This window comes from Jaculus jaculus, chromosome 5 (assembly GCF_020740685.1).
Source record: "Jaculus jaculus isolate mJacJac1 chromosome 5, mJacJac1.mat.Y.cur, whole genome shotgun sequence".
Classification (NCBI taxonomy): Eukaryota; Metazoa; Chordata; class Mammalia; order Rodentia; family Dipodidae; genus Jaculus; species Jaculus jaculus.
This window is the reverse complement of record NC_059106.1, coordinates 60,910,954-60,938,711: the sequence shown is the minus strand read 5'-3', so window position 1 is coordinate 60,938,711 and position 27,758 is coordinate 60,910,954. Positions and strand designations below refer to the sequence as shown.

The window sequence follows — 27,758 nt, the reverse complement described above, 5'->3', positions numbered from 1 at the left end:
TATAGTTGTGAGCCACCATACCTGGCCCATGTTGACATCTTTACCCTAGTAAAGGTTTCTGACACATTATGCCACCCAATGTGTCTCTGGGAATGCCCTCTTTATCCTGCTTTGGCACTCATGTCAGGCTGCCTTTCTATATAGATGCTTAGTTCGCCTTGTTTAGACTCTTACACTCTATAGCTAGCCATCACTCCCTGTGTGGTCTCCCTTTTTGTTCCAGGTATGCTCTAATCTGCTCTGGACATGTCTCAGAATATATATCTGCGTTCCTTGTCTTCATTTAATGGATTTGCATGCAATGCTCAGGAACAAAAAGGGGAGATGGAAGCTTGAAGAGTATTTTTCCTCTGTATATTACTTATTTTTACTTCATTTTATTTATTTATTTATTTTTTGGCTTTTGGAGGTAGGTTCTCACTCTAGCCCAGGCTGACCTGGAATTCACTATGGAGTCTCAGGGTGGCCTTGAACTCACGGTGATCCTCCTACCTCTGCCTCCCAAGTGCTGGGATTAAAGGCGTGTGCCACCACGCCCAGCTATTTTTTGTTTATTTTTATTTATTTATTTGAGAGCGACAGAGGGAGAAAGCGGCAGAAAGAGAGAGAGAATGGGCGCACCAGGGCTTCCAGCCACTGCAAATGAACTCCAGACTTGTGCGCCCCCTTGTGCATATGGCTAACGTGGGTCCTGGGGAATCAAGCCTCGAACTGGGGTCCTTAGGCTTCACAGGCAAGTGCTTAACTGTTAAGCCATCTCTCTAGCTCCCCCCTCCTTATTTGAGATAGGGTTTCACTCTAGCCCAGGCTGACCTGGAATTCACTATGTAGTCTCAGAGTGGCCTCGAACTCATGGCAATCTTCCTACCTCTACCTCCCTAGTGCTGGGATTAAAGATATGCGCCACCACGCCTGGCCTTCCATTCCCTCCCCTCTCTGCCCCACAGATAGGGTCTCACTCTAGCCCAAGCTGACCTGGAATTCACTCTGTAGTCTCAGTGTGGCCTTGAACTCACAGGGATTTTCCTACTTCTACCTCCCAAGTGCTGGAATTAAAGGTGTGGACCATCATGCCCAGCCCAAGCTATTTTTTAAAAGTATTTTTATTTATTTGAAGGGGGGGTGGAGGACAGAGATAGATAGAGATAGAGTGAGTATGGGCACACCAGGGCCTCCTGCCACTGCAGGTAAACTTCAGATGCAGACACCACTTTGTGCATCTGGATTTACATGGGTCCTGGGAAATTGAACTCAGACCATTATGCTTTGCAAGCAAGTGCCTTGCTTTTAACTGCTGAGTCATCTCTCTAAATCCCCTCTTTTTTTTCTTTCTCTCTCTCTCTTTTTTTTTTTTTTTTTTTTTCCCCAAGGTAGGGTCTCATTCTACCCCAGGCTAACCTGGAATTCACTATGTGGTCATAGGGTAGCCTTGAACTCATGGCAATCCTTCTCCCTTTGCCTCCCAAGTGTTGGGACTGAAGGCATGTACCACATCTGGCCTCTCTGGTTTTTTGAGCTCTACTTCCTGAGTATTGGGATTACAGGTGTGAGCTATGATACCAGTTTTAAACTTTTTTTTTTTTTTCAGTTTTAAACTTTTGATCTTGGTTTTTCCAGGTTCTCCAGATAGATCCTGAGGTGACAGATGAAGAAATAAAAAAGAGGTTTCGACAGGTATAGTACTATTTCCCTGTAATAGAGTTTGAGCTTTCTGCTTTTATTTATTATCAGTTTATTTATTTATTTATTTGGTACAGAGGGAAAGAGAGAGGAAAAAAGGGCGTGCCAAGGCCTCTAGTCACTGCAAATGAACTCCAGATGCATGTGCCACGATGTGTATCTGGCTAACATGGGATCTGGAGAATTGAACCTGTGTCCTTAGGCTTTGTTGGCAAGCACCTTAACTGCTAAGCCATCTCTCCAGCCCTTCTGTTTTTTGGGGGGGGGGGAATAAGCCTTGGTTTATTTCTTCCTCCTCAACACTATGCTTTATCTTTTTTTTCCCTCAATTTTTATTAACATTTTCCATGATTATAAAAAATATCCCATGGTAATACCCTCCCTCTTCCCACTTTCCCCTTTGAAATTCCATTCTCCATCATACCTCCTCCCCATCTCAATCAGTCTCTCTTTTATTTTGATATCATGATCTTTTCCTCCTCTTATGATGGTCTTGTGTAGGTAGGGTCAGGCACTATGAGGTCATGGATATCCAAGCCATTTTATGTCTGGAGGGAACACGTTGTAAGGAGTCCTACCTTTCCTTTGGCTCTTACATTCTTTCTGCTACCTCTTCCACATTAGACCCTGAGCCTTGGAAGATGTGATCGATATGTTACTCAGTATTCCAGTCACTTCTTTCCAGCACTATGATACCTTCTGAGTCATCCCATCTGAAAAGAGAAGATTCTCTACCCAAAGTGAGAGTAGCGTTAATATAAGGGTATAAATCTTAAGAGAAGTGCCTACTGGGTAGTTTGATAAGCATAGTATATATACTTATCCAGAAATCAGCAGATGTTACACCCCTAGGGCTCATGACTTACCCCTGTTTTAAGTTTTCAGTATCAGGGATGTATCTTCCCCCCATGGAGCAGGCTTCCAGTCCAATTGAAGGGCAGTTGGTTTCCACCATGACAGACGTGCACTATTGCACCCGTTGGCTCATTTGGCCTGGCTGGCCAATTATAAGGCTTGCAGTGTCCACTGTTGAGTATCTTCACTGGTGGTATCTCTTTCTCCCATTGAACTATATGTAGAATGGCTTCTTCCAGCTTTCTGTTTGTTTTTTGAGACAGGCTTTTTTGTTTGTTTATCTGAGGTAAGATCTTACTCTAGCCCAGGCTGGCCTCTAACTCAAATTCACAGTGATCCTCCTACCTCTGCCTCCTGAGTGTGAAAATTGAAGGAGTGTGCCACCATGCCCAGTGAGACAGGCTTTTATGTAGCCCGGTCTGGCCTAGAACTTTATATGTGACCAAGGATGACTTTGAACTCAATTTCTTCCTGCCTGCTGGGATAATGGGCTTGTGCCACCATATCTGGTTTATGTGGTGCTAGGGTTAGAACGCAGGGCTTTGTGCATGGTAAGCAAAAGCTCTACAGGTCTTGAACTCAGTCCTCCTACCTCTGCCTCCCCAGTGCTGGGATTAAAGGCGTGCACCACCACGCCCTAATCATTTCTTATTACTTAGATTAATAGGGTTTTTTTTTTTTTTCCTTTCTAGGCTCTGCTCTGTCCTTAATTTTGGCACTTACCTCCGCCCCTTCCTTAGGACTTTGTTTTCTTTTATAGTGCATTAGCAATCTTTCCCAATTTAAGCTGACATTCAAGTCCTTAGTCAAAAACCTCAAAACCTTTTCTTTCTTTCTTTTTTTTTGATGTAGGGTCTCACTCTAGCCTAGGCTGACCTGGAATTCACTATGTAGTCTCAGGCTCACCTTGAAACCACAGTGATCCTCCCCCTGAGCTTCCCAAGTGCTGTGGTTAAAGGCATATACCAACTAGCTGGCAAGTTTTAAATATTTATTATTTATTTATTTATTTGCAAGCAGAGAGAGAAAGAGAATGAATAAATATGGTCATCCCAGGGCTTGCCTGCAAAGCCAAAGGACCTAGGTTCCATTTCCCAGGACCCACACAAGCCAGATGCAGAAGGTGATGCTTACATCTGGAGTTCATTTGTAGCAGTTGGAGGCCCTGGCACACCCATTCTCTCTCTCATAAAATAAATTATAATAATAGTAAAACAACACCAAAACAAATCCCAATATATTGGTTAAATGCTTAGGGATATAACTTGGTTATATAGTGTATTCTTGGCCTGCATGAGACCTTGGGCTCAATCCTCAGTGTGATTTATGCAGACATACACATATACACACATACACATACGTGTGTGTGTGTGTGTAGATAGATAAGTATTTTTTTGTTTGTTTGTTTTTTTGAGGTAGGGTCTCACTCTAGCCCAGGCTGACCTGGAATTCACTATGTAGTCTCAGGGTGGCCTTGAACTCACCGTGATCCTCCTACCTCTGCCTCCCATGTGCTGGGATTAAAGGCGTGCGCCACCACGCCCGGTGATAGATAAGTATATTGGTCATATATATGTACACAAAAAGATATAAGCCAGAGGCCTGAAGATGGGATGTGGTTTACTCTCCAGAAAAATGTCCAGAGTCATAGACCATTTTTTTAAAAATATTTTATTTATCTGGGTATGGTGGTGGACGCCTTTAGTCCCAGCACTTGGGAGGCTGATGTAGGAGGATAGCCTTGAGTTTGAGGCCACACTGAGACTATATTGTGAATTCCAGGTCAACCTGGACTGGAACAAGTCCCTACCTTGAAAAACAAAACAAAACAAAATATCTATCTATATCTATCTATCTATCTGTCTGTCTGTCTGTCTGTCTATCTATCTATCTATCTATCTATCTATCTATCTATCTATCTTTGCAAACAGACAGAAGAGAGAAAGAGAATGGATGCACGAGGGCCTCTTGCATCTGCAAATGAACTCCAAATGCTTGCACTACTTTGTACATCTGGCTTTACATAGGTTCTGGGGAATTGAAGCCAGGTTGTTAGGCTTTGCAGGCAGGTGTCTTAAGTACTAAGCCATCTCTCCTGCTCCCATGGACCTTTTTAAAAAAATTTTTGTTGGATATGGTGGTACAAACCTTTAATCCCAAAACTTGGGAGGTAGAGGTAGGATTGCCATGAATTTGAGACCACCCTGAGACTACATAGTAGATTCCAGGTCAGCCTGGGCTAAAGTGAAACCCTACCTGGAAAAATCAAAAAAATAAAGAAAGAAAAAGAACCCATTAATAAAAAAAAAAGAACAAAGCTGAGCTGGGTGTGGTAGTGCACTCCTTTATTTATTTATTTTGTTTTTCGACGTAGGGTCTCACTCTAGCCCAGGCTGACCTGGGATTCACTATGGAGTCTTAAAGGGTGGCCTCAAATTCATGGCAATCCTCCTACCTTCGCCTCCCGAGTGGTGGGATTAAAGGTGTGCGCCACCATGCCTGGCGGTGCACTCCTTTAATCCTAGCACTTGGGAGGCAGAGGTAGGAGGATCGCCGTGAGTTTGAGGCCACTGTGAGACTACATAGTGAATTCTAGGTCAGTCTGGGCTAGCATGGGAGCCTACCTTGGAAAACAAAACAAAACAAAACAAAACAAAACAAACCACAAACCTGGGTGCAGTAGTTCACATCTATAATCCCAGAATTTTGGAGGCTAAGGTAGGAGGATTGCTGTGAGCTCCGGGTTAGCATAGACTGCATAATAAATTTCAGGTTAGTCTGGGCTAGTAAGACCCTACCTTGAAAGAAAGGAAGGAAGGGAAGGAGGAAAGGGCTGGAGAATGGCTTAGCGGTTAAGTCACTTTGCCTGCAAAGCTAAAGGACCTCAGTTTAGTTCCCCAGAACCCATGTAAGCCACATGCACAAGGTGGCCCGTGCATCAGAAGTTTGTTTACAGTGGCTGGAAGCTCTGGCGTGCCCTTTCTCTCTCTCTTAAAAATAAGAAAATTAGGGCTGGAGAGATTGGCTTAGTGGTTAAGCGCTTGCCTGTGAAGCCTAAGAACCCTGGTTCGAAGCTCGATTCCCCAGGACCCACATTAGCCAGATGCACAAGAGGGCACACACGTCTGGAGTTCGTTTGCAGTGGCTGGAGGCCCTGGCGTGCCCATTCTCTCTCTCTCTCTATCTGCCTCTTCCTCTCTCTGTCTGTCACTCTCAAATAAATAAATAAAAACAAAAAAATAAAAAAAAAAAGAAAATTAAAGAAAAAAGTTAAAAAGGAAGGAAGGAAGTTAGAAGAAAGAAGAAAGAAAGAAAAGAAAAGACTAGCACAGTGAATACTCATCTAGTCACTGTCAAATGTCCAAGTTGCTTCATTGCCTATTGATGAATCAAACTTTGCTCTTACATTGTAGTTGTCTATATTGGTGCATCCTGACAAAAATCAAGATGATGCTGACAGAGCACAGAAGGCTTTTGAAGGTATTTGTAAATTTACCTGCTTTTGAATAATTTTCAATGCTAGGGACTGACTGGTCATGAATGATGAAGAAGCTATGGATTTTAGTGAAACAGTCATTTAAGCTGACTGCTAGTGTTTAGGTAGTAGTCCTTGGGGACTGGGGCTGTAGCTTACTGGTAGAGCACTGGTAGAGCCTAGCATGCTGAGATGAGACCCTAGGTTCAATCCCCCAGCACTACAGAAACAAGAAAGTACATCTTAACTTTCCTTTGTTAATACTTTTATGTGTCTACAAGTATACCTTTAATGCATAGGATCTTTTTTCCTTTGAACATAAAGTAGGAAAGATTATCACTGTGTTAAGTCTAGATATATGGTATATTTTGCCTGGAGTATACATTTAATTTTTCCAAGGCTTTAAGATCATTGCTCTGGTTGTATATTTCTTTTTTTAATTTGGTTTAACCACAGTAAATAATTTAACCATGCAGGGAATGCTTTTAGATAGTGCCAGTCCATTTTCACTGCTGAGTATAGCTCAGACTTTCAGAGGGTGTTTGCAGAAACAGTTAATTTCAATGTTTTGCATTAGCTGTGGACAAAGCTTACAAGTTGCTACTGGATCAGGAACAAAAGAAGAGGGCCCTGGATGTAATTCAGGCAGGAAAAGAATACGTGGAACACACTGTAAGTATTTATAGTGCTGCTGTGTTTATAGGAAGTACCAGAAAGCCTTGGGCACCTTGTATAGGGTAAATGTAACATAGTGGCACTTTCCACATAACTTATATATCATTTCTACCACTTATCTGTGGTGGTCATGAATAGTGGGTGCCTGAAGCTAGCAGTCACTTGTAAGAGAAGAGCTCAGGGTGAGGAATGGCTAGGACACTGCTCCTCCTACTTGCCCTACCAGTTCCATGTTGTGGAGAGGGCCACTCGGTTACCTCCTTTCTGACTGTGAGTAGAAAAGTGGGGTGGCCATATGATGCATGACTCTTGATTTTTCTACCTCTCTGTGTAGGGTTTGAAAATACAGGTTTGGGAAAGTGATAAGGAGGTATGCATACATTTTTAAAAGTAAGAGTAGTACATATACTTGGAAGGACTCAGTTGAAAGGAATTCAGTTAAGAGCTTTTTTTTTTTTTTAGATAGGGTGTCACTATAAAAAGCCTATCTCAGCCTTCTGTGTATTGGGAATATAGGTGTATGCTATCATATCGCACTAGAAAGATTTCTTTTTTGCTTTGTTTTTTCCTTTTTTAATTTTTTCTTTTTGGTTTTTCGACATAGGGTTTCACTCTGGGCCAGGCTGACCTGGAACTCACTATGTAGTGTCAGAGTAGCCTCAAAATAATGGCGATCCTCCTACCTCTGCCTCCTGAGTCTGGGATTAGAGGCATGTGCCACCATGCCCAGCTGATTTCTTTTTTTTAGACAGGATCTCATGTAGTCCAGGTTGGCCTTGAATTTACTGTGTAGTTTATGCTGGCCTTGAATTCCTGGTAACCCTCTACTTACCAGTTACTAAGATTATACGTATTCACCACTATGCCCAGAGAGAAAGCACTTTATTTATTTATTTTTTCTGAGGTAGGGTCTTCTCTAGCCCAGGCTGACCTGGAATTCATTATGTAGTCTCAGTGTGGCCTCGAACTCACAGCGATCCTCCTGAGTGTTGGGATTAAAGGTGTGTGTCACCATGCCTGGCTCTTTTTTTTTTTTTTTTTGAGGTGGGTCTCTAGTTAGCCCAGGTGGACCTGGATGTCATTAGGTAGACTCAGGCTGGCCTCGAACTCATGGCAATCCTCCTACCTCTGCCTCCCAAGTGTTGGGATTAAAGGCATGTTCCATCATGCCTGGCAGAAAGCACTTTATTTTTGTTTTATACTTGCTGATGCAAGAATCTTGAGTCCATTTATAAGAGCTCTTTCAATGGGTAGTGAACATGGAGTCAGTCTTTGTGTGTGTGTGTGTGTGTGTGTTTCATTATGTTTGGGAAGGGGGCCAGCTTTTGTTTTGAAGAGCTTTGGAATCTGAAATAAGTATACAGTCAATAATATTGATGATGATGAATCTAATTTAGATGAAGAAAATGATGGGGAAATTTAGAAAGCAGAGAAAGAGCTATAACTATGCCTTGCTAATTGTGTTGAAAGTGGCATTTGTACTTGATAGAAATCAGAAAAACTATATGATAATTTCTCTTTAAGTTACCGTGTATTTTGCTTGTAAGGAAGTTGTCCTTAGACCTTATAACCAGAAGGTGGCAGTAAGATCTTTCTTAATTTGAAGGCACTTGGCTTTTTCATTGTATAATAGGTTATTTAATACAGAATAGTGTCAATCTTTACAGTTTAAAAAAATTTTAATTTACTGTATTTCAGAGATAGATAGATGCATGTGCCATCTTGTACATCTGGCTTTCGTGGGTACTGGGGAATTGAACCTAGGTCCTTTGACTTTGCAGGCAAGTGCCTCAACTACTAAGCCATCTCTCTGGCCCCTTAGAATTTTTTAAAGTTTACTGTATTTATTTGAAAGAGGCATATGGGGGGGGCAGAATAGTGTCAATCTTGTGTGAATAAGTATTTTTTTTATTTTTTATTTATTTATTTATTTTTTACTTTTTTTTTTTTTAATTTGTTTGAGAGCGACAGACACAGAGAGAAAGACAGATAGAGAGAGAGAGAGAGAATGGGCGCGCCAGGGCTTCCAGCCTCTGCAAACGAACTCCAGACGCGTGCGCCCCCTTGTGCATCTGGCTAACGTGGGACCTGGGGAACCGAGCCTCGAACCGGGGTCCTTAGGCTTCGCAGGCAAGCGCTTAACCGCTAAGCCATCTCTCCAGCCCAGTATTTTTTTTAAATCTTAGTGGTGGCTAAAGTGGTGAACATTATCAGTTAATATAATGTGAAAATTATTGAACTGGACGTGGTGGCACATGCTTTTAATCCCATAACTTGGGAGGCAGAGGTAGGAGGATCACTGTGAGTTTGAGCCTAGCCTGGGGATATAGAGTGAGTTCCAGGTCAGCCTGGGCTAAAGTAAGACCCTGCCTTGAAAAAACTGAACCAAAACAACAACAACAACAATATATATTTCAGGGAGTTTACAGTAAAAGTGATCAATAGTGGAATTTTAGAAATACTGTTTACACTTAAAATTACAAATGCAGACAGTTGTATTTTCTGTGCTATTGACTATGTAACCACAAGTTAAGAAAGATAAATGGTAATCTGCTAACCATCTTTAAGGCTATTTGAATATGCTTGGTCTTTTGAGTTGGAACAACCCTCCTGGTGTTTGCCTCTCATCCTTTCTGGTAGATTGGGTTTTAAGTGAGTTTAGTAAAAGAACCCAAGGTTCCTACTTCTCCTTGGTTGAATAATAATAGTTATTATTATTGATGAGGGAAGGACTCGTTCTTTTTGTTTTTTGCCTCTGCCTTAATACAAACTTTTGTTATGTTTATACCTACAGAAAAGTACACATATTATATGACTACAGCTCAGCAGATATTCTTAAAGTATGGGTGCTTATCTTTTGATGAAAAAAATTCTTTTTAGGTTAAAGAGCGAAAAAAACAATTAAAGAAGGAAGGAAAACCTACAAACGTGGAGGAGGATGATCCAGAGCTGGTGAGTTAAGCATGGGGAAAACCACTTTTTTCTTAGTGATATTGACTGGTGGGTTAAGGACAGGGAAGGCTCACTAAAAGCATCTCATGTAAATGTACATTCATTCATGCTTCTTGTTTATTTTATTTATTTGGTTGGTTGGTTGGTTGGTTTTTTTTTTGTTGTTGTTGTTGTTTTGTTTTTCAAGGTGGGGTCTCACTCTGGTCCAGGCTGACCTGGAATTAACTCTGAAGTCTCAGGGTGGCCTTGAATTTACAGTGATCCTCCTACCTCTGCCTCCCGAATGCTGGGATAAAAGGGGTTGTTTGGTTTTTTTAAGGTAAGATCTCCAACTAGCCCAGGCTGACCTGGAATTCACTATATAGTCTTAGGGTGACCTTGAACTCACAGTGATCTCTACCTCTGCCTCAAATGCTGGGATTAAAGGTGGCTTTATTTGTTTGTTTTAATGAGAGATTGAGACAGAGAGGATTGGTGTGTCAAGGCCTTCTACCAACTGCAGTTAAACTCCAGACATGTATACCAACTAGTGGCATATGCAACCTTATGCTTTTAAAATATTTTTATTTATTTACTTGAGATAGACAAAGAAAATGGCATGCCAGGGCCTCTAGTCACTGCAAACGAACGCCAGATGGATGTGCCACCTTGAGCATTTGGCATACTTGGGTCCTGGGGAATTGAACTCAGGTTCTTTGGCTTTGCAGGCAAGCACCTTAACTGCTAAGTCATTCCTCTAGCCCCCCCCCCTTTATTTTTTGTTTATTTTTATTTGTTTATTTGAGAGCAACAGACAGAAAGAGGCAGAGAGAGAGAATGGGCGCACCAGGGCCTCCAGCCACTGCAAACAAACTCCAGATACATGCACCCCCTTGTGCATGTGGCTAATGCTGGTCCTGGGGAATCGAGCCTTGAACCGGGGTCCTTAGGCTTCACAAGCAAGTGCTTAACCGCTAAGCCATCTCTCTAGCCCTCTAACCCCCTTCTTAAGCCATCCCTCTAACCTCCTCCTTGTTTCTTTATATATTTTATTTATTTATTTATTGTAGTTTTTTAAAAAAATTTTTATTAACATTTTCCATGATTATAAAATATATCCCATGGTAATTCCCTCCCTCCCCACCCCCACACTTTCCCGTTTGAAATTCCATTCTCCATCATATTACCTCCCCATTACAATCATTGTAATTACATATATACAATATCAACCTATTAAGTATCCTCCTCCCTTCCTTTCTCTACCCTTTATGTCTCCTTTTTAGCTATTTTATTTATTTGTTTGAGAGAAAGAGTATGTCTGTGTTACTTGACATGCCAGGGCCTCTTACTACTGCAGACTTTTTTTTTGGTTGCTTTGTTTGGTTTTTAATCTAGTATGTATGTATGTATGTATGTATGTATGTATGTATGTATTTATTTATTTATGGGGGCACAGATAGAGAATGGACACACCAGGGCCTGTTACCTTGTGTATCTGGCTTATGTGAGTCCTGGTGAATTGAACCTGAGTCCTTAGACATTACAGGCAAGTGCTTTAACCTCTAAGCAGTCATGCCAACCTTTGTTTTAAGGAATGACCTTGAACTTTTTTTTAATTTTAATTTTTTATTTATTTGAGAGAGAGATAATGAGTGCACCAGTCTCCAGCCACTGCAAATGAACTCTAAATGCGTGTGCCAACCATGTGCATAGGACTTATGTGGGTGCTGGGGAATTGAACCTGAGTCACTAGGTTTTGCAAGCAAGCACCTAGCTAGGCATCTCTGTAGCCCCATTTATTTATTTATTTATTTATTTATTTATTTTGAGATAGGGTCTCATTCTAGCTCAGGCTGACCTGGAATTCACTATGCAGTCTTAGGCTGGCCTGGAACCCACTATGATCCTCCTACCTTTGCCTCCCAAGTGCTGGGATGAAAGGCGTGTGCCACCATACCCGGCTCCAAAATTTATTTTTTTAATTATTATTTTGTTGTTGCTTATTTTTATTTATTTATTTGAAAGCAACAGACAGAGAGAGAAAGAGGGAAATACAAAGAGATAATGGGCACACTGTGGCCTCTAGCCACTGCAAATGAACTGCAGACGTATGCGCCCCCTTGTGCATCTGGCTAACATGGGTCCTGGGGAATTGAGCCTTGAACTGGGGTCCTTAGGCTTCACAGGCAAGGGCATAAACCACTAAGCCATCTCTCCAGCCCTGTTATTTATTATTTTGTTTTTTTGTTTTTTGTTTTTTTCCCCCAAGGTAGGGTCTCACTCTAGTCCAAGCTGACCTGGAATTCACTGTGTAGTATCAAGGTGGCCTTGAACTCATGGTGATCCTCCTGTCTCTGCCTCCCGAGTGCTGGGATTAAAGGAGTGCGCCACCATGCCCGGCTTTTTTTTTTTTTTTTTCCTTAAACTTCTGTTTTTTGAAGGTAAGTTCTTGCTTTAGCCTAGGCTGAACTGGAATTTATTTTTATTTTATTTATGTTAGAGAGAGAAAGAGAAATTTATTTATTTTATTTTATTTTAGTTTGGATTTTTTGAGGCAGGTTTTATTGTAGCCAAGGCTGGCCTGGAATTTACTATATAGTCTCGGGGTACCGCAAACTCAACTCTGCCTCCTTGGTGCTGAGATTAAAGGTGTGGTCTACCATGCCCAGCTTTTTTATTAGAAAATCTTTTTTTATTAACTTTATTTATTTGAGAGAGAGGGAGAGAAGCAGAGAGAGAGAATGGGCATGCAGCTGCTGCAGACAAACTCCAGATGCATGTGCCACCTTGTGCATCTGCTTACCTGGGTTCTGGGGAATAGAGCCTAGGTCCTTTGGCTTCACAGGCAAATGCCTTAACCTCTAAGCCATCTCCCCAGACCTCCCCCTTTTCTTTAAATAAATATTGTATTTTTATTTATTTGAGAAAGATAGGCAAAGAAAGAGGGGGAGAATGGGCATGCCAAGGCCTCTAGCCACTGCAGTCAAACTCCAGACACATGTGCCACCTTGTCTGTCTGCCTTATGTGAGTACTGGGGAATCAAATATGTGTCCTTAGGCTTCATAGTCAAACACCTTTACCGCTAAGCCATCTTTCCAGCACCTGTTCACCCTTGTATTAACAGTGTTATGGTCATTTCTTTGAATGTATATCTATTGAAAGGAGTTTGCAGGTGACTATTTTATAAACCACATGTGTAAAATGTTATCTTTTTTGTTTTTTTCTTGAGATAGGCTCTTGCTGTAGCTCAGGCTGACGTGGATTTCACTATGTAGTCTAGGCTGACCTTGAACTCAGGGCGATCCTCCTACCTCTGCCTCCCCAAGTACTGGGATTAAAGGCATGCACCACTGTGCCCAGCTTTATTTATTTATTTTAAAATATTTATTTATTTACTTTAGGGAGAATGGTCATGTCGGGAGATGCATTTGCTACCTTGTGTATCTGGCTTTACATGGGTACTAGGGAATCGAACCTGGGTCTTTTGGCTTTGCAGGCAAATGCCTTAACTACTAAGCCATCTCTCCAGTCCTATTTATTTTTGAAGCAGAATCTTACTTTGTAACCCAGGATGCCTTTCAACTCATGGCAGTTCTCTTATTTTATCCTTCCAATTGCTAGGATTAAAGGTGTGTACCACTATGCCCTGATCTGCTTTTAATTTTTTTTGAAATATATTGGAAACTTAGATACTTGTGAAGCAATATGACCATAAGATCCTAGCTATATACATACACAATAGATATTATGTTGGACTTTTCCTATAACTGATTTACTGATAAATACTTGTTTCTTTGTTTATTTGTTTTTTCAAAGTAGGGTCTCACTCTAGCTTAGGTTGACCAGGAACTCACTCTGTAGCCCAGACTGGCCTTGAACTCATTGCAAACCTCCTACCTGTGCCTCCTAAGTGCTAGGATTAAAGGATTTTAGAAACAGTGTCTTGCTATTTTGTCAAACTCACAAGTACTACATTGGCCTCCTGAATGCTGGTATCACAGGCTTGCATCTCTATGCTTGGTCATCAGGAATTATTTAATTTAGTTATTTTAAAAGATATTCTTGGGTCTGGAGAAATGGCTTAGTGGTTAAGACACTTGCCTGTGAAGCCTAAGGACCTATGTTCAACTCTCCAGATCCTATGTAAGCCAAATGCACAAAGGTGAGGAAACACAAGGTTGTACATGCCCACTAGTGGCACAAGTGTCTGGAGTTTGATTGCAGTGGCTGAGGTCCTGGCATGCCAATTTCCCCCCCACCCCCTCAAAAAAAATCTTGGGCTGAAGAGATGGCTTAGCAGTTGAGGCACTTGACTGCAAAACCTAAGAACCCAGGTTTGATTCCTCAGTATCCACATAGGCCAGATGCACAATGGTTCCTGTGTCTAGAGTTTGCAGTGGCTAGAGGCCCATTCTCTCTCTCTCTCAAATAAAAAAGAAAGATATTCTTGCATATACATCTGGAGTTCATTAGCAAAGTGGCTGGAGGTCTTGGCATGCCCATTCTCTTTTCTCTTTTATCTGCCTTTCTTTCACTCTCAAGTAAATAAATATATAAATAAAATATTTATTTCCTATAGAAAGGTATTTTTTTTTGTTTTGTTTCTTCTATTTTTATTTATTTGACAGAGAGAGAATGGGCACACCAGGGCCTCCAGCTGCTGTAAACGAATACCAGATACATGTGCCACGTTGTGCATCTAACTTACATGGGTCCAGAGGAATCAAACCTGGGTCCTTTGGCTTTGCAGGCAAGTGCCTTAATGGCCAAGCCATCCCTCTAGCACTAAAATATTTTTTAAAAGAAGATATTCTTTTTCTTTTAAAATATTTTATTTATAAGAGAGCAAGAGAGAGAGGCAGATACAGACTAAGAGAATGGCTGTGCCATGGCCTCCAGCTGCTGTAAACTGCAGACACGCCACTTTGTATATCTGGCTTACGTGAGTATTGGGGAGTCGAACCTGGGTCCTTAGGCTTCTCAAGCCTTAATGCTAAGCCATCTCTCCAGCCCCCTAAAAAGAAGGTATTTTTAGCCGGGTGTGGTGGTGCATGCCTTTGATCCCAGCACTTGGGAGGCAGAGATGGGAGAACTGGCATGAGTTTGAGGTCACCCTGAGAATGCAGAGTGAATTCCAGGTCAGCCTGGGCTAGAGTGAGACCCTACCTCAAAAAAACAAGAAAAAAAAAAAAAGAAGATATTCTTAATTATTTGAGAGAAAGAAATGTGGAGAGTTGGGTGTGTTTGTGTTTATGAGTCCATCAGGACCTTTTGATTTTTAATATTTATTTATTTGGAAGCAGGCATACAGAGAAAGAAAGTAAGTCTAAGCATGCCAGGGCCTGTAGCCACCAGACGCATGCACCACCATGTGCATCTGCCTAACATGGCTACTGGAGAACCCAATGTGGGTCCTTATGCTTTGCAGGCAAGCACTTTAACCACTAATTCATCTCTCCAGCCCAACACCATAAATTTTTGTAAGACATATACATTAAGTAACTATAGTCATGATAGGAGCTGACATGGACAGCTTTGGGAACAGTGCAGTGACTTTTGGCCAGTCATGGTGCTCCAGTTGCATTTTTACAGAAGCATTGGCTTGCTTAGTACACATCTTTCTTTTTCTCTATTTCTCTCTCTCTCTTTCTGTCTCTCTCTCTCTCTCTCTTTTTGAGGTAGGGTCTCAATCACTCTAGCCCAGGCTGACATGGAATTTATTATGAAGTCTCAGGTGGCCTTGAACTCATGGCATTACTCCTACCTTTGCCTCCCAAGTGCTGGGATTAAAAGCGTGCGCCACCACACCTGACTGGACATCTCTTGAGATCCTACTTCATTGTTAATATCTGATTATCTCACTAACCTGAAAAGCTGTCATCTTAAGTCCTATTGTATACTTAATCTTTTTGTTACTGTTTTGAGACAGGGTCTCACTGTACTGGAACTCACTCTGTAGCCCAGGCTAGCCTCAAATTCACAGCAATCCTCCTACTTTAGCCTGCTTGGGAAGAAAACATTCTAAAGATAGAATAAATACCAAATTTCTGTTCTAAGAACTATTCAGTGCTGGAGAGATGGCTCAGTGGTTACCTGATAGCCTGGGTTTAATTCCCACTACCCACGTAAACTGGCACATGTGAATGAGATACATAAAGTGGCACAAGTGTCTGGGGTGCATTTCTAGTTTCAGGAGGCCATGTCCATTTTCTCTCCTTGCAAATAAACAATAAAATCATTAATAAAGAAAGCAAGCAAACAAAAAACAACTATTGGGCCTGGCATGGTGGTGCACACCTTTAACCCCAGCACTCAGGGGGCCAAGGGAAGATTGCTGTGAGTTCAAGGCCAGCCTGAGAGTACATAATGAATTCTAGGTCACCCTGGGCTACAGTGAGATCCTACCTTAAAGATCAAAAAAGGGCTGGAGAGATCACTTAGTGGTTAAGGCACTTGCTGTGAAGCCTGAGGACCCAGGTTCCATTACCCTGTGCCCACAAACTACTGGGTTAGGTGTGGTGGTGCACTTCGGTAATCACAACATACTTGGGAGACTGAGGCAGGGGGATTGTTGTGAATTTTAGACAATTCTGGACTATACAGCAAGACCTTGTTTCAACCAAACAAATACATAGGGGTTGGAGCCTGGTGTGGTGATGCATACCTTTTATCCCAGCACTCCAGAGGCAGTGGTAGGATCACTATGAGTTCAAGGCCACCCTGAGACTACATTGTGAATTCCAGGTCAGCCAGGGCTGGAGTGAAACCCTACCTTGAAAAACAAAAACAAAACAAATCAAAAGCTGAGCATGGGGGCTGGAGAGATGGCTTAGCGGTTAAGCACTTGCCTGTGAAGCCTAAGGACACTGGTTCGAGGCTCGATTCCTCAGGACCCATGTTAGCCAGATGCACAAGGGGGCGCATGCATCTGGAGTTCGTTAGCAGTGGCTGGAAGCCCTGTTGCGCCCATTCTCTCCCTCTCCCTCTCCCTCTTCCTCCCTCCCTCCCTCCCTCTCTCTCTCTCTGTCTCTCTCTCTCTGTCTCTCTGTCTCTTTCTCTCTCTGTTACACTCAAATAAATAAATAAAAATAACCAACAAAAAAAGCTGAGCATGGTGGCTCACACCTTTAATCCTAGCACTTGGGAGGCAAAGGTAGGAGGATTGCCATGAGTTCAACGCCAACCTGAGAATACATAGTAAAGTCCAGGTCATCCTGGACGAGAGTGAGACCCTGCTTTGAAATAGCAATAAAGAACTGCAGGAGCTCTGTATACTGCTTTAAACACTTAACATGCCAACAGTGAAGTGAGATGGGCTGCAGGGTTAGGAAACTTACCTAGAAGCACAGACCTGTACAGCAGATAACAGCGAGAGCTAGAGACCCTGCCTCAGACAAGGTGGACTGACAGCTAAAAGTTCAAAAATACTTCTACCTCCACGTGGGTGCTGTGGCAGATACATGCCTGTACTCACACAGTTGAATGCATACACACATGCTTTAAAACATAAGAAGAGGGCTGGAGAGATGGCATATATATATATATATATATATAAAATTTATTTATTTATTTGAGAAAGAGTTAAGAGAGAATGGGGGAACCATGGCAAATGAACTCCAGACTCATGTACCACTTTGTGCTTCTGGCTTTATGTGGGTAGTAGGAAATTGAACCCAGGTCCTTAGGCTTTTCAGGCAAGAGGAAAATACCCTCTAAAATCTCAAGTGCTATAGGATTGTGTGTGTGTGTTTTCGAGGTAGGGTCTCACTTTAGCCCAGGCTGACCTGTAACTTACTTTGTAGCCCCAGAGGTCCAGAGCTCAAGGTGACTATTCTTTGTTTTTGGTTTTTCAAGGTAGGGTCTCACTCTATCCCAGGCTGACCTGGAATTTACTGTATAGTCTCAAGTTGGCCTTGAACTCATAGTGATCCTCCTGCTTCTGCCTCTCGAGTGGGATTAAAGGCATGAGCTACCAAGTCCTGCTCAAGATGATTATTCCATCTCAGCCTTTGGGAATGCTGGGATTAAAGGCACGTGCCATAATACCTGGCAGGTTTTTTTCTTACAAGTACTTTTTACCAGAGCCAGGTTCCTCCAAAGCATCTGTATGTTGCAGAAAGATCTTATAGACAGTTGAGTTATTTATCTCCCAAAAGCGATAATGTTGTTCACTGGTTTTCCTTAAAGGACCTCTTTTTTCTTGCTGGGTTCTAATCCTTTGGGCTTCAATTCTAAATGATTGATTCAGCATTGGTAGTAAAATATTTGCTTTTCTTTTGTCCTTAATTTCCTTGTAGTTCAAACAAGCAGTATATAAACAGACCATGAAACTGTTTGCTGAGCTGGAAATTAAAAGAAAAGAGAGAGAAGCCAAAGAAATGCATGAAAGGTACATGTTCCTATATTAATTTAAATCCTGTCTAAATGCTTAGATTAACAAACATTGGTCTCTGGGAATTTTCCTAATGAAGAAGCTAGGTAGCACATCATTTAAAAAAGTAAGTTATAGCTGTTTCCCATCTTACAAGATGGTAGGTGAAAAGTCCGAGAAAGCAGACACTGAGAAGAAACCTGCAGTCAAGAAGGCTGATGCTGTAGACAGGGCTAAAAAGGGTGACCCTAAGGTTACAAAGCCAAAGAAGGGGAAGCTCCACTGCCGCCGGAACCCGGTCCTGGTGAGAGGAATTGGCAGGTACTCCTGATCAGCTATGTATTCCAGAAAGGCTCTGTACAAGAAGAAGTACTCAACTGCCAAATCCAAGGTTGAAAAGAAAAAAGGGAAAAGGTTCTTGCTATGGTCACAAAACCAGTCGGTGGTGACAAGAATGGAGGTACCCGCGTGGTTAAGCTTTGTAAAATGCCTATGTATTATTCTACTGAAGACGTGCCACAGAAGCTGTTGAGCCATGGCAAGAAACCCTTCGGTCAGCATGTGAGACGCTGCGTGCCACCATCACTCCCGGGACCATCCTGATCATCCTCACAGGACACCACAGAGGCAAGAGAGTGGTTTTCCTGAAGCATCTGGAAAGTGACTTATTACTTGTGACTGGACCCCTCTCTCTCAATCGAGTTGCTCTGCATAGAACACACCAAAAGTTTGTCATTGCCACTTCCACAAAAATTGATATCAGCAAAGTTAAAATTCCTAACCACCTCACTGATGCTTACTTCAAGAAGAAGAAACTGCGGAAGCCCAGGCAATCAGGAAGGCGAGATCTTTGACACAGAGAAGGAGAAATACGAGATTACAGAGCAATGCAAGGTGGATCAGAAAGCTGTGACTCTGAAAATTTTGCCAAAGATCAAAGCTGTTCCTCAGCTCCAGGGCTACCTGCAGTCGGTTTTGCTCTAATGAATGGAGTTTATCCTCACACGTTGGTGTTCTAAGTTTCTTACTAAGAACCTAATTAAACAACTGATAAATTGGAAAAAAAAAAAAAAAGTAAGTTACAGAGGGCTGAGAATATAGGTGAGTGGTAGAGTGCTTGCCTAGCATATAAGAAACCATTCTGAGCTAATCATCAGTATAAGACATTTTCTGCTGATTTTTGGGAAGTACTAAATAGAACTGTCCTTGGGGATTTTAAGTACTGTGTTTTCTTTCTTTCTGTTTTGAATAAAATACAGTTTCTAAAGCTATTGTTATTGAGGTCAGAATCTTTTGGGGGCTACAGTTGCAGTTTTGGTGTGTGTGTAGTATTGCATAATGTAGTCACTTATAAATGTTATTCTAAACCGGGTGTGATGGCTCACATCTTTAATCTCAGCACAGAGAGGCAGAAGTAAGAGGATTGCTGTGAGTTCAAGTCCACCCTGAGACTAAACAGTGAATTTTAGGTTGCCCTGAGCTAGAGTGAAACTCTACCTCGATACCCCCCCCCAAAAAAAAATGTTATTCTACGCCAGGCATGGTGGCACATGCCTTTAATCCCAGCACTTGGGAGGCAGAGGTAGGAGGATCACCATGAGTTCAAGGCCACCCTGAGGCTACATAGTGAATTCCAGGTCAGCCTGAGCTAGAGTGAGACCTTACCTTGGAGGAAAAAAAAAGTTATTCTAAAGTATGATTATGATTTCCTTTGATTATCAGGAAAATATTTGAGGTTGCTAGGTGTGGTGGCACAAACCTGTAATCCCAACTCTTGGGAGTGAGAGATGGGATAGGGAGTTCAAGTTCATTCACATATAGCAAATTCAAAGCCAGTGCGACTTAGGTGAATTTCTGCCTCAAAAAAGAAAAGAAAGAGGGCTGGAGAGATGGCTTAGTGGTTAAGCGCTTGCCTGTGAAGCCTAAGGACCCCGGTTCGAGGCTCGGTTCCCCAGGTCCCACGTTAGCCAGATGCACAAGGGGGCGCATGCATCTGGAGTTCGTTTGCAGAGGCTGGAAGCCCTGGCATGCCCATTCTCTCTCTCTACATCTGTCTTTCTCTCTGTGTCTGCCCCTCTCAAATAAATAAATAAATAATTAATTAAAAAAAAAAAAAAGAAAGAAAGAAGGAAAAAGACATAATGATATTAATTTGGTTTCTGTATTTTGCATTGTTGACTACTGTTTAGGAATAGTCAGATTTTATTAGTTGAATTGTTTAAAATGACTTTATTTCAGGATTAGATTTTGTTCAGAGATCATCTTGATCAAGGACCTCTGCTATTACAATTCTAGCATATGATTACCTATGTTTTCCACATAGCCCCTAACTTCAGAATACTGTTGGCCAGGCTTTAGTTATCTTATCTGTATATCAGGGTTGTTTTTTTTTTTTTTTTTTTTTTTTTTTTTTTTTTTTTTTTTTTTTGGTTTTTCGAGGTAGGGTCTTACTTCAGCCCAGGCTGACCTGGAATTCACTATGGAGTCTCAGGGTGGCCTCGAACTCAAGGCAATCCTCCTAACCTCTGCCTCCCGAGTGCTGGGATTAAAGGCATGCGCCACCACGCCTGGCTAGGGTTGTTTTTTAAGATTTTTATTTATTTATTTACTTATTTATTTATTAGAGAGAGAGAGTGAGAGAGAATGGGCACACCAGGGTCTCTAGCCACTGCAAACGAACCCCAGACGCATGTGCCATCATATGCATCTGGCTTATGTGGGACCTGGAGAATCGAACCTGGGTCCTTAGGCTTTGTAGGCAAGCACCTTATCTGCTAAGCCATCTCTCCAGCCCAGGGATGTTTATACCGTGACCATACCCCTGCCCATGGCCCCACCTTCATGTTTTAGAATAAGACCTTCATGAAAATGCTTTGAGCCCTTTGCTGACAGTTGTCTTTATAGACTTCTAAGGAATTCATTAGCTTTATGTGTCTCATTTTGTACACTCATGCCTTACCTTTCATGTTAAAAGTCCGTGAGTATCATATAAGTCCTGTGTTTGGCTTTTTCTCATAGGAAACGACAAAGAGAAGAGGAGATTGAAGCTCAAGAAAAAGCCAAACGAGAAAGGGAATGGCAGAAAAACTTTGAGGTAAGTTGCCAAAGGAAGTTTGATTCCAGGGATATTTCTAGGATTGTTCTGAGGCAGACAGAAGGCAATGGGATGTGGGAAGAGTGGGAGAAGTAGGCCTGTTACAGCTTCCTGTGAGCTCTTCTGCCCTGGGAAGAGCAGTGGTAGGAGCAGTTCCCAAATAGTCCCAAGGAAAGTGAGTTGCTTCTTTATTATTACTATCTTATTTTGGTTTTTCAAGGTAGGGTCTTGCTCTAGCCCAGGCTGACCTGGAATTCACTATGTAGACTCAAGGTGGCCTCAAACTCACAGGAATCCTCCTATCTCTGTCCCTCAGGTGCCAGGATTAAAGGCATGCACCACTACACCAGGCCTTTATTTTATTTTATTTTGGTTTTTCTTTCCTTCCCCCCCCCCCCCAGTGGTTTTTCAGAAGCAGGGTCTTACTCTAGCCCAGGCTAACCTGGAACTCTCTCACTCTTATAGTCCTAAGGGCTAGCCTTGAACTCAGCAATTCCCCTATCTCAGCCTCCCAAGTGCTGGGATTAAAGACATGTGCCATGATGTCTGGCCCACCTTAATTTTTTTTTAAATTTATTTATTTGCAAGCAGAGAGAGAGTATTGGTATCCCAGGGCCTCTTGCTACTGCAAACAAACTTCAGCCACATGCGCCACTTTGTCCACATCTGCCTTACGTGGGCACTGGGGAATCAAACCCAGGTCGTCAGGCTTGACAAGCAAGCACCTTTAACCACTGAGCCACCTCTCCAGCCCCCACCTTATTTTCTGAGATAGAATCTCTTGATGAATCTGGAATTTACTGATTGATCTAGACTGGCTAGCTAGTAAATCCACTTCCCCATTGCTGGGATCACAGGCATTTCATATGGGTGCTAGGTTTATGAACCCATATCCACATGCTTGCAAGTACTTTACCCACTAAGCCTCAAACCCTATAACAGATTTTTCATTTTTATGTGTTTAGAGGCAAGGTCTTATATCGCTCATGCTGGTTCACTATACAGAAAACTTGTTATATAGCCAAGGATAACTTTTGTTTGTTTGTTTGTTTTTGTTTTTGTTTTTTCAAAGTAGGGTTTCACTCTGGCCCAGACTGACGTGGAATTCACTATGTGGTCTCAGGGTGGCCTTGAACTCATGGCAGTCCTCCTACCTCTGCCTCCTGAGTGGGATTAAAGGCATGTGCCACCATGCCCTGCCCAGCTAGCTAAGGATACTACTGACCCTTCACCCTATTCTAACTGTTGGGATTATAGGTATATGCCACCATATGCCCAGCTAGAAACTGAGATTCTTGTGACCCCCATTCATTGTCCTTGCAAAATTTGTGGCTTTGGGATTTGATTCCTCTTTGATACCCTGGGTATATACTCCCAAGTGCATGGCCCATGTATTAATCAGGGTTCTTTTTTTTTGTTGTTGTTGTTTTTCAAGGTAGAGTCTCGATCTAGCCTAGACTGACCTGGAGTTCCTACCTCTACCTCCCAAGTGCTGGGATTAAAGGGATGTGCATCCACACCCAGCTGAACAAATTGTATTAAAAGGGGAATTTGCCACACCTTTAATTCCAACAGCGAGAGGATCACTGTGAGTTGCAGGATAACCTGAGACTACATAAGTGAATTCCAGGTCACCCTGGGCTAGAGTAAGACCCTACCTCAAAAACGAAAAGGGCTGGGGAGTTAGTTCAGTGGTTAATGTGGTTAATGTGCTTGACTGCAAAACCTACGGTCTGGAGTTTGATTCCTCAGTACCCAGATAAAGCCAGATGCATAAAGTGGTGCATGTACCTGAGTTTGTTTACAGTGGCTGGAGGCCCTGATGTGCCCATTTTCTCAGTCTGTCTCTTCTCTAGCTCATACTGGGCATGGTGGTACATGCCTTTAATTCCAGCACTTGGTAAGTAGAGGTAGGAGGCTCACCATGAGTTCGAGGCTACCGTGAGACTAAATGGTGAATGCCAGGTCAGCCTGCACTTGAAAAACAAAAACAAACAAAAATTATGGCTGGAGAAGTGGCTTAACAGTCAAGGTGTTTCCTTGTGAAGTCTAAGGACTCAGGTTCGATTCCCCATTGTTCAGAAGCCCTGGCCTGCCCATTCAGCCCCCATCCTCTGTGTGATTATTTCTCTCTCTTTCAAATAAATAAATAAAAATATAATATTAATAAAAAAAAATTTAATCCTCTTGAGTTGGAGAGCTGGATCAGCGGTTAAGGTGCTTGCCTGCAAAGCCTAAGGAACCAGGTTCAATTCCATAGTGCCCAAGTAAAGCTAGATTACAAGGTGGCACATGTTCATTTGCACTGGCTAGAGGCCCTGGTATACCCATTCTCTCTTAAAGAAATTAAAAAACAAATTCCTGAGGCTATGGGGAAACATACATTCAAAGTACCACAGCTCACTTCCAGTTTTTTTCTTTTTTTTAATGAGAGAGAGAGAGTAGGCAGGCCAGGGTTTCCAGCCACTGCAAACTCCAGACCACGTGTGCTGCCTTGTGGGCCAGCACATGCTTGCATCACCTTGTGTGGCTGGCTTATGTGGGACCTGAGGAGTTGAGCATAGGTCCTTAGACTTCACAGGCAAGCACCTTGACCACCAAGACATATTGCTAGCCCCCAGTTTTGTGTTTTGTTTATTTGAGAGTGACAGAGAAAGAGGGAGAGAGAGAGAGAGAATGGGTGCACCAGGGCCTCCAGCCACTGCAAACAAACTCCACACGTGTGTGCCCCCTTGTGCATTTGGCTTACATGGGTCCTGGGGAGTCTAGCCTCGAACTGGGATCCTTAGGCTTCACAGGCAAGCACTTAACTATTAAGCCATCTATCCAGCCCCTGTTTTTGTTTTGTGTTTTACTTTTCGAGGTAGGGTCTCACTCTAGTCCAGGCTTACCTGGAATTCACTATGTAGTGTCAGTGTGGCCTCAGATTCCTTTTTTTTTTTTTTTTTTTTTTTTTTTAAGCAGGTGCTATCTATCCCAAGTAAGAAATTCACTGTGTAGCCCAGACTGGTCTTGAACTCATGGTGACCCTTCCACTTCAGCTTCCTGAGTGCTGGGTTTAAAGGCAGGCATGTGCCAGCTGAGCAGAGGTAGACCTATCACTGTGAGTCTGAGGCCAGCCTGGGCCTACAAAATGAGTTCCAGAACAGCCTTGGCTAGAATGAGACCCTACCTTGAAAAACCAACCAAACAACAACAAAAAATATGTTTGTCACTAGGCCCAGCTTGGCCCACTTCTGCATTGTAGTAACATTTAATTCTTATTTTACAGGATTTCTGATTCAGGTAGATCTTAGCTAATCAGAATTGTTGGCTTGTTTCTTTCTTAGTTTCTGTATGAAAAGAGAAAATGAGTAACCCCTTCGTAAGGAGGTAGATAGAATTCCTTGTGTTCCTCTCATTGTAGCTGGCTTTGGGATGGCATTCCATTCAAGATTTAGGGGCAGCAGGAAAGTATGGTGGGAAGTGGTTGTACTGCTGGCCAGCACTATAGCTTTAAGAAAATGATTTAACCTAGCCAGGTGTGATGGCACACGCCTTTAATCCCAGCACTTGGGAGGCAGAGGTAGGAGGATAGCTGTGAGGTCACCCTGAGACTACATAGTGAATTCCAGGTCAGCCTGAGCTAGCATGAGACCCTACCTCAGAAAACCAAAAGAGAAAAAGAAAAGAAATAAGCTGGGCTGGAGGTATTGTTCATTGATAACAAGATAACTTATGATAAACATTAGCTCAGGTCCACAACAAGTAGCTTTGTTGAGGTGATTGGTGTTCCTTCCAAATTGCCTTTGAGAATGCTGCTAAGCTTTTCCTGGGCCCCTAAGAGTGAGAGGAATGCTCTGCTCTGTTCTCTCTCTGTTTTTCTTTTTACTTATTTGCAAGCAGAGAGAAAGAGATATAAGAGAGACAGAGAATGGGCACGCCAGGGCCTCTAGCTACTGTAAACAAACTCCACTTGCATGTGTCCCTGTGCATCTGGCTAGTGTGGGTCCTGGGGAATCGAAACCTGGGTCCTTTGGCTTCACAGGCAAATGCCTTAACTGCTAAGCCATTTCTCCAGCCCCTGCTTTCTCTTTATATATATTTATTTGAGAGAGAAGGAGAGGCAGATACAGAGAGAGAGAATACACATGCCAGGGCCTCTACCAACTGCAGATGAACTCCAGACACATGTGCCACCTTGTGTATCTGGCTTTATGTGGGTACTAAGGAATAAAACTCAGGTCCTTAGGCTTTGTAGGCAAGTGCCTTAACTGCTGAGCCATCTCTCCAGCCCCTCTGTTCTACTCTTGTATTATTCTAGATGGCTGAACTGGGCTGGTGTGCCAGAGGGTGGGTAGGTGGCAGGGTAGCACAAACTTGCTGCATGTTTGCACATGCATGGTCATATGTGTGTGTGGCTACGTGTGTGAGCGTAGAAGCCAGAGGATACTCTGTGTGTTGTTCTTCAGGTACACTGTCTACCTTTTTTTGAGACAGGGTCTTTCGTTGGCCTGGAACTAACCAATTAGGTAAGACTGGCTGGCCAGTAAGACCCAGGACTCACCAGCACTGAGATTATAGGTGTGTGCTACCTAGTATTTTGACATAGGCTCTGGAGATTGAATTCAAGTCCTCATGCTTACAAGGGAAGCAGTTTTCTAATTGACTGAACTCTCTCTCTCCCAGCCTATTTTTTTTCCCCCTGAGACAGAGTCTCATATAGCACAGATTGGCTTCAAACTCTCTGTGTAGATGAGAAAGAAATTGAACTTCTGATTTGTCTTGCCTCTACCTCCAGAATGTTGGAAGTACAGGCATGCTCTACCATGCCCAATTTTTTTGTTTATTTGCTTATTTTTGTTTTTTAATGAGAGAAAGAGAGAATTGGCACACCAGGACCTCCAGCCATTACAGTCGAACTCCAGACGTGTGTGCCACTTTGTGTGCATGTGCGACCTTGTACACTTGCAGCATCTGGCTTATGTGGAATCAGGAGAGTTGAACATGGGTCCTTAGGCTTTGCAGGCAAGTGCCTAAACTACTAAGCCATCTCTCCAGCCCATACCTAGTTTTGTTTGTTTGTTTGTTTGTTTTTTGAGGTAGGGTCTCACTCTAGCCCAAGCTGACCTGAAATCCACTGTGTCCTCTTACCTCTGCTCTCAAGTGCTGGTATTAAAGGGGTGCGCCACCATGGCTGGCTATATGCCAAGTTTTTTATGTGGTGCTGGGAGTCTAGGGATTTGCACATGTTACACAAGCACTCTTTTTTTTTTTTTTTAATTTTTATTTATTTATTTATTTGAGAGCGACAGACACAGAGAGAAAGGCAGATAGAGGGAGAGAGAGAGAGAATGGGCGCGCCAGGGCTTCCAGCCTCTGCAAACAAACTCCAGATGCGTGCGCCCCCTTGTGCATCTGGCTAACGTGGGACCTGGGGAACCGAGCCTCGAACCGGGGTCCTTAGGCTTCACAGGCAAGTGCTTAACTGCTAAGCCATCTCTCCAGCCCACACAAGCACTCTTAACTGAGCTACCCTAGCCCACCTCAGACTTTTTCTGTGTTCTTAGGAAAGTCGAGACGGTCGGGTAGATAGCTGGCGAAATTTCCAAGCAAATACCAAGGGGAAGAAAGAGAAGAAGAATCGGACCTTCCTGAGACCACCGAAAGTAAAAATGGAGCAGCGTGAGTGACCAACTGGATCACAGCCACGGAAACCTCCCCAGCTGTCTCCTTCCTGCTTTGAAGGACTCATTCTTTCCTCCCACTTCCACCCCAACATAGAGTAGTATTTGCTTTTTAGTCCATTTTGTTTTCAATACAATTTAATATCAATCAGAGTAATTCTTTTCTACATTGAAAGGAGGGGCTCGTTTAACCTTCCCCAGTCCTTACCAGTAGAACAACAGGATTGAGGGGGCCACCATGGGCGCTACTTTCCTTTTCCCCCAGCCTGTAACTTGGTGTTTTGTACTCCACGGAATTGTGATGGCTAGAAATGTCCATGTATAGTTTGTGGGAATCATCCAATTAAATGTTGTGCTTACAGTGGTGTTGCCGTGACTTCAGAGAAAAGCCTGGGCCACCTTAGGAAGCTCTTTCTCTTGCTTCTGGGTGTGCCATTCCTTTGAAGCTCTAGGTCAGACAGGGAGGGCATTGTGGGCACTCAGGACAATCCCTTGATGCCCTGAGGCTCTGTAGTGGTTGGCATGTGCCTTTATGTCTGACTGACCAATCACCATGGCATGAAAGCTCCAAGCCACCTAAACCCATTCACTTTCCAAAGAGCTAGCCATCTAATACCATTGTGTCTTAGCTTATCTGCATTCATTAGTGGTAATTATTCTTTATGTATAATAAATTTTTATACCCAAACCATATATGTACTCTTCCTCAGGTGTTATTACAAGGATGGGACCTGCACCTGGCGTGGCCCAACCCTGAAATGATTTGCAGTTGGACACATGTAGCTCCCTACCACTTACTTTGTGAACTTTGATTTCGTTACCTACAAAATGAGAATATAGGACTAGGGATATAGCTCAGTCATAGAGGGTATACTAAGCATTAATCAGGCTCTAGGTAGAGTGCTCAGAACAGTAAAATCAGTATCAATAAAGTAATACAAACTTGCAGGGGGTTGACCAGGGGATGTAGTTCAGTAGTGGAATGCATGCGTAAGATCTGGGTTTTATTC

The 27,758-nt window shown here is 42.7% G+C and overlaps 1 protein-coding gene and 1 pseudogene across 1 annotated transcript in view; both read left to right on the top strand.

Annotated features, from left to right (window-relative positions):
* Dnajc8 (DnaJ heat shock protein family (Hsp40) member C8) overlaps nt 1-27,441 on the top strand; it is a 41,420-nt gene extending 13,979 nt beyond the window's left edge. The window contains exons 3-9 of the mRNA XM_045150823.1: nt 1,618-1,674; nt 5,949-6,015; nt 6,588-6,682; nt 9,566-9,637; nt 17,915-18,006; nt 21,007-21,082; nt 26,632-27,441. Coding sequence (XP_045006758.1) covers nt 1,618-1,674; nt 5,949-6,015; nt 6,588-6,682; nt 9,566-9,637; nt 17,915-18,006; nt 21,007-21,082; nt 26,632-26,754 — 582 coding nt within the window. The 3' untranslated portion in view covers nt 26,755-27,441. The remainder of the gene's footprint in view (nt 1-1,617; nt 1,675-5,948; nt 6,016-6,587; nt 6,683-9,565; nt 9,638-17,914; nt 18,007-21,006; nt 21,083-26,631) is intronic.
* Nucleotides 18,146-19,045, top strand: LOC101602380 (annotated as a pseudogene).
* Nucleotides 27,442-27,758: the final 317 nt, after the last annotated feature.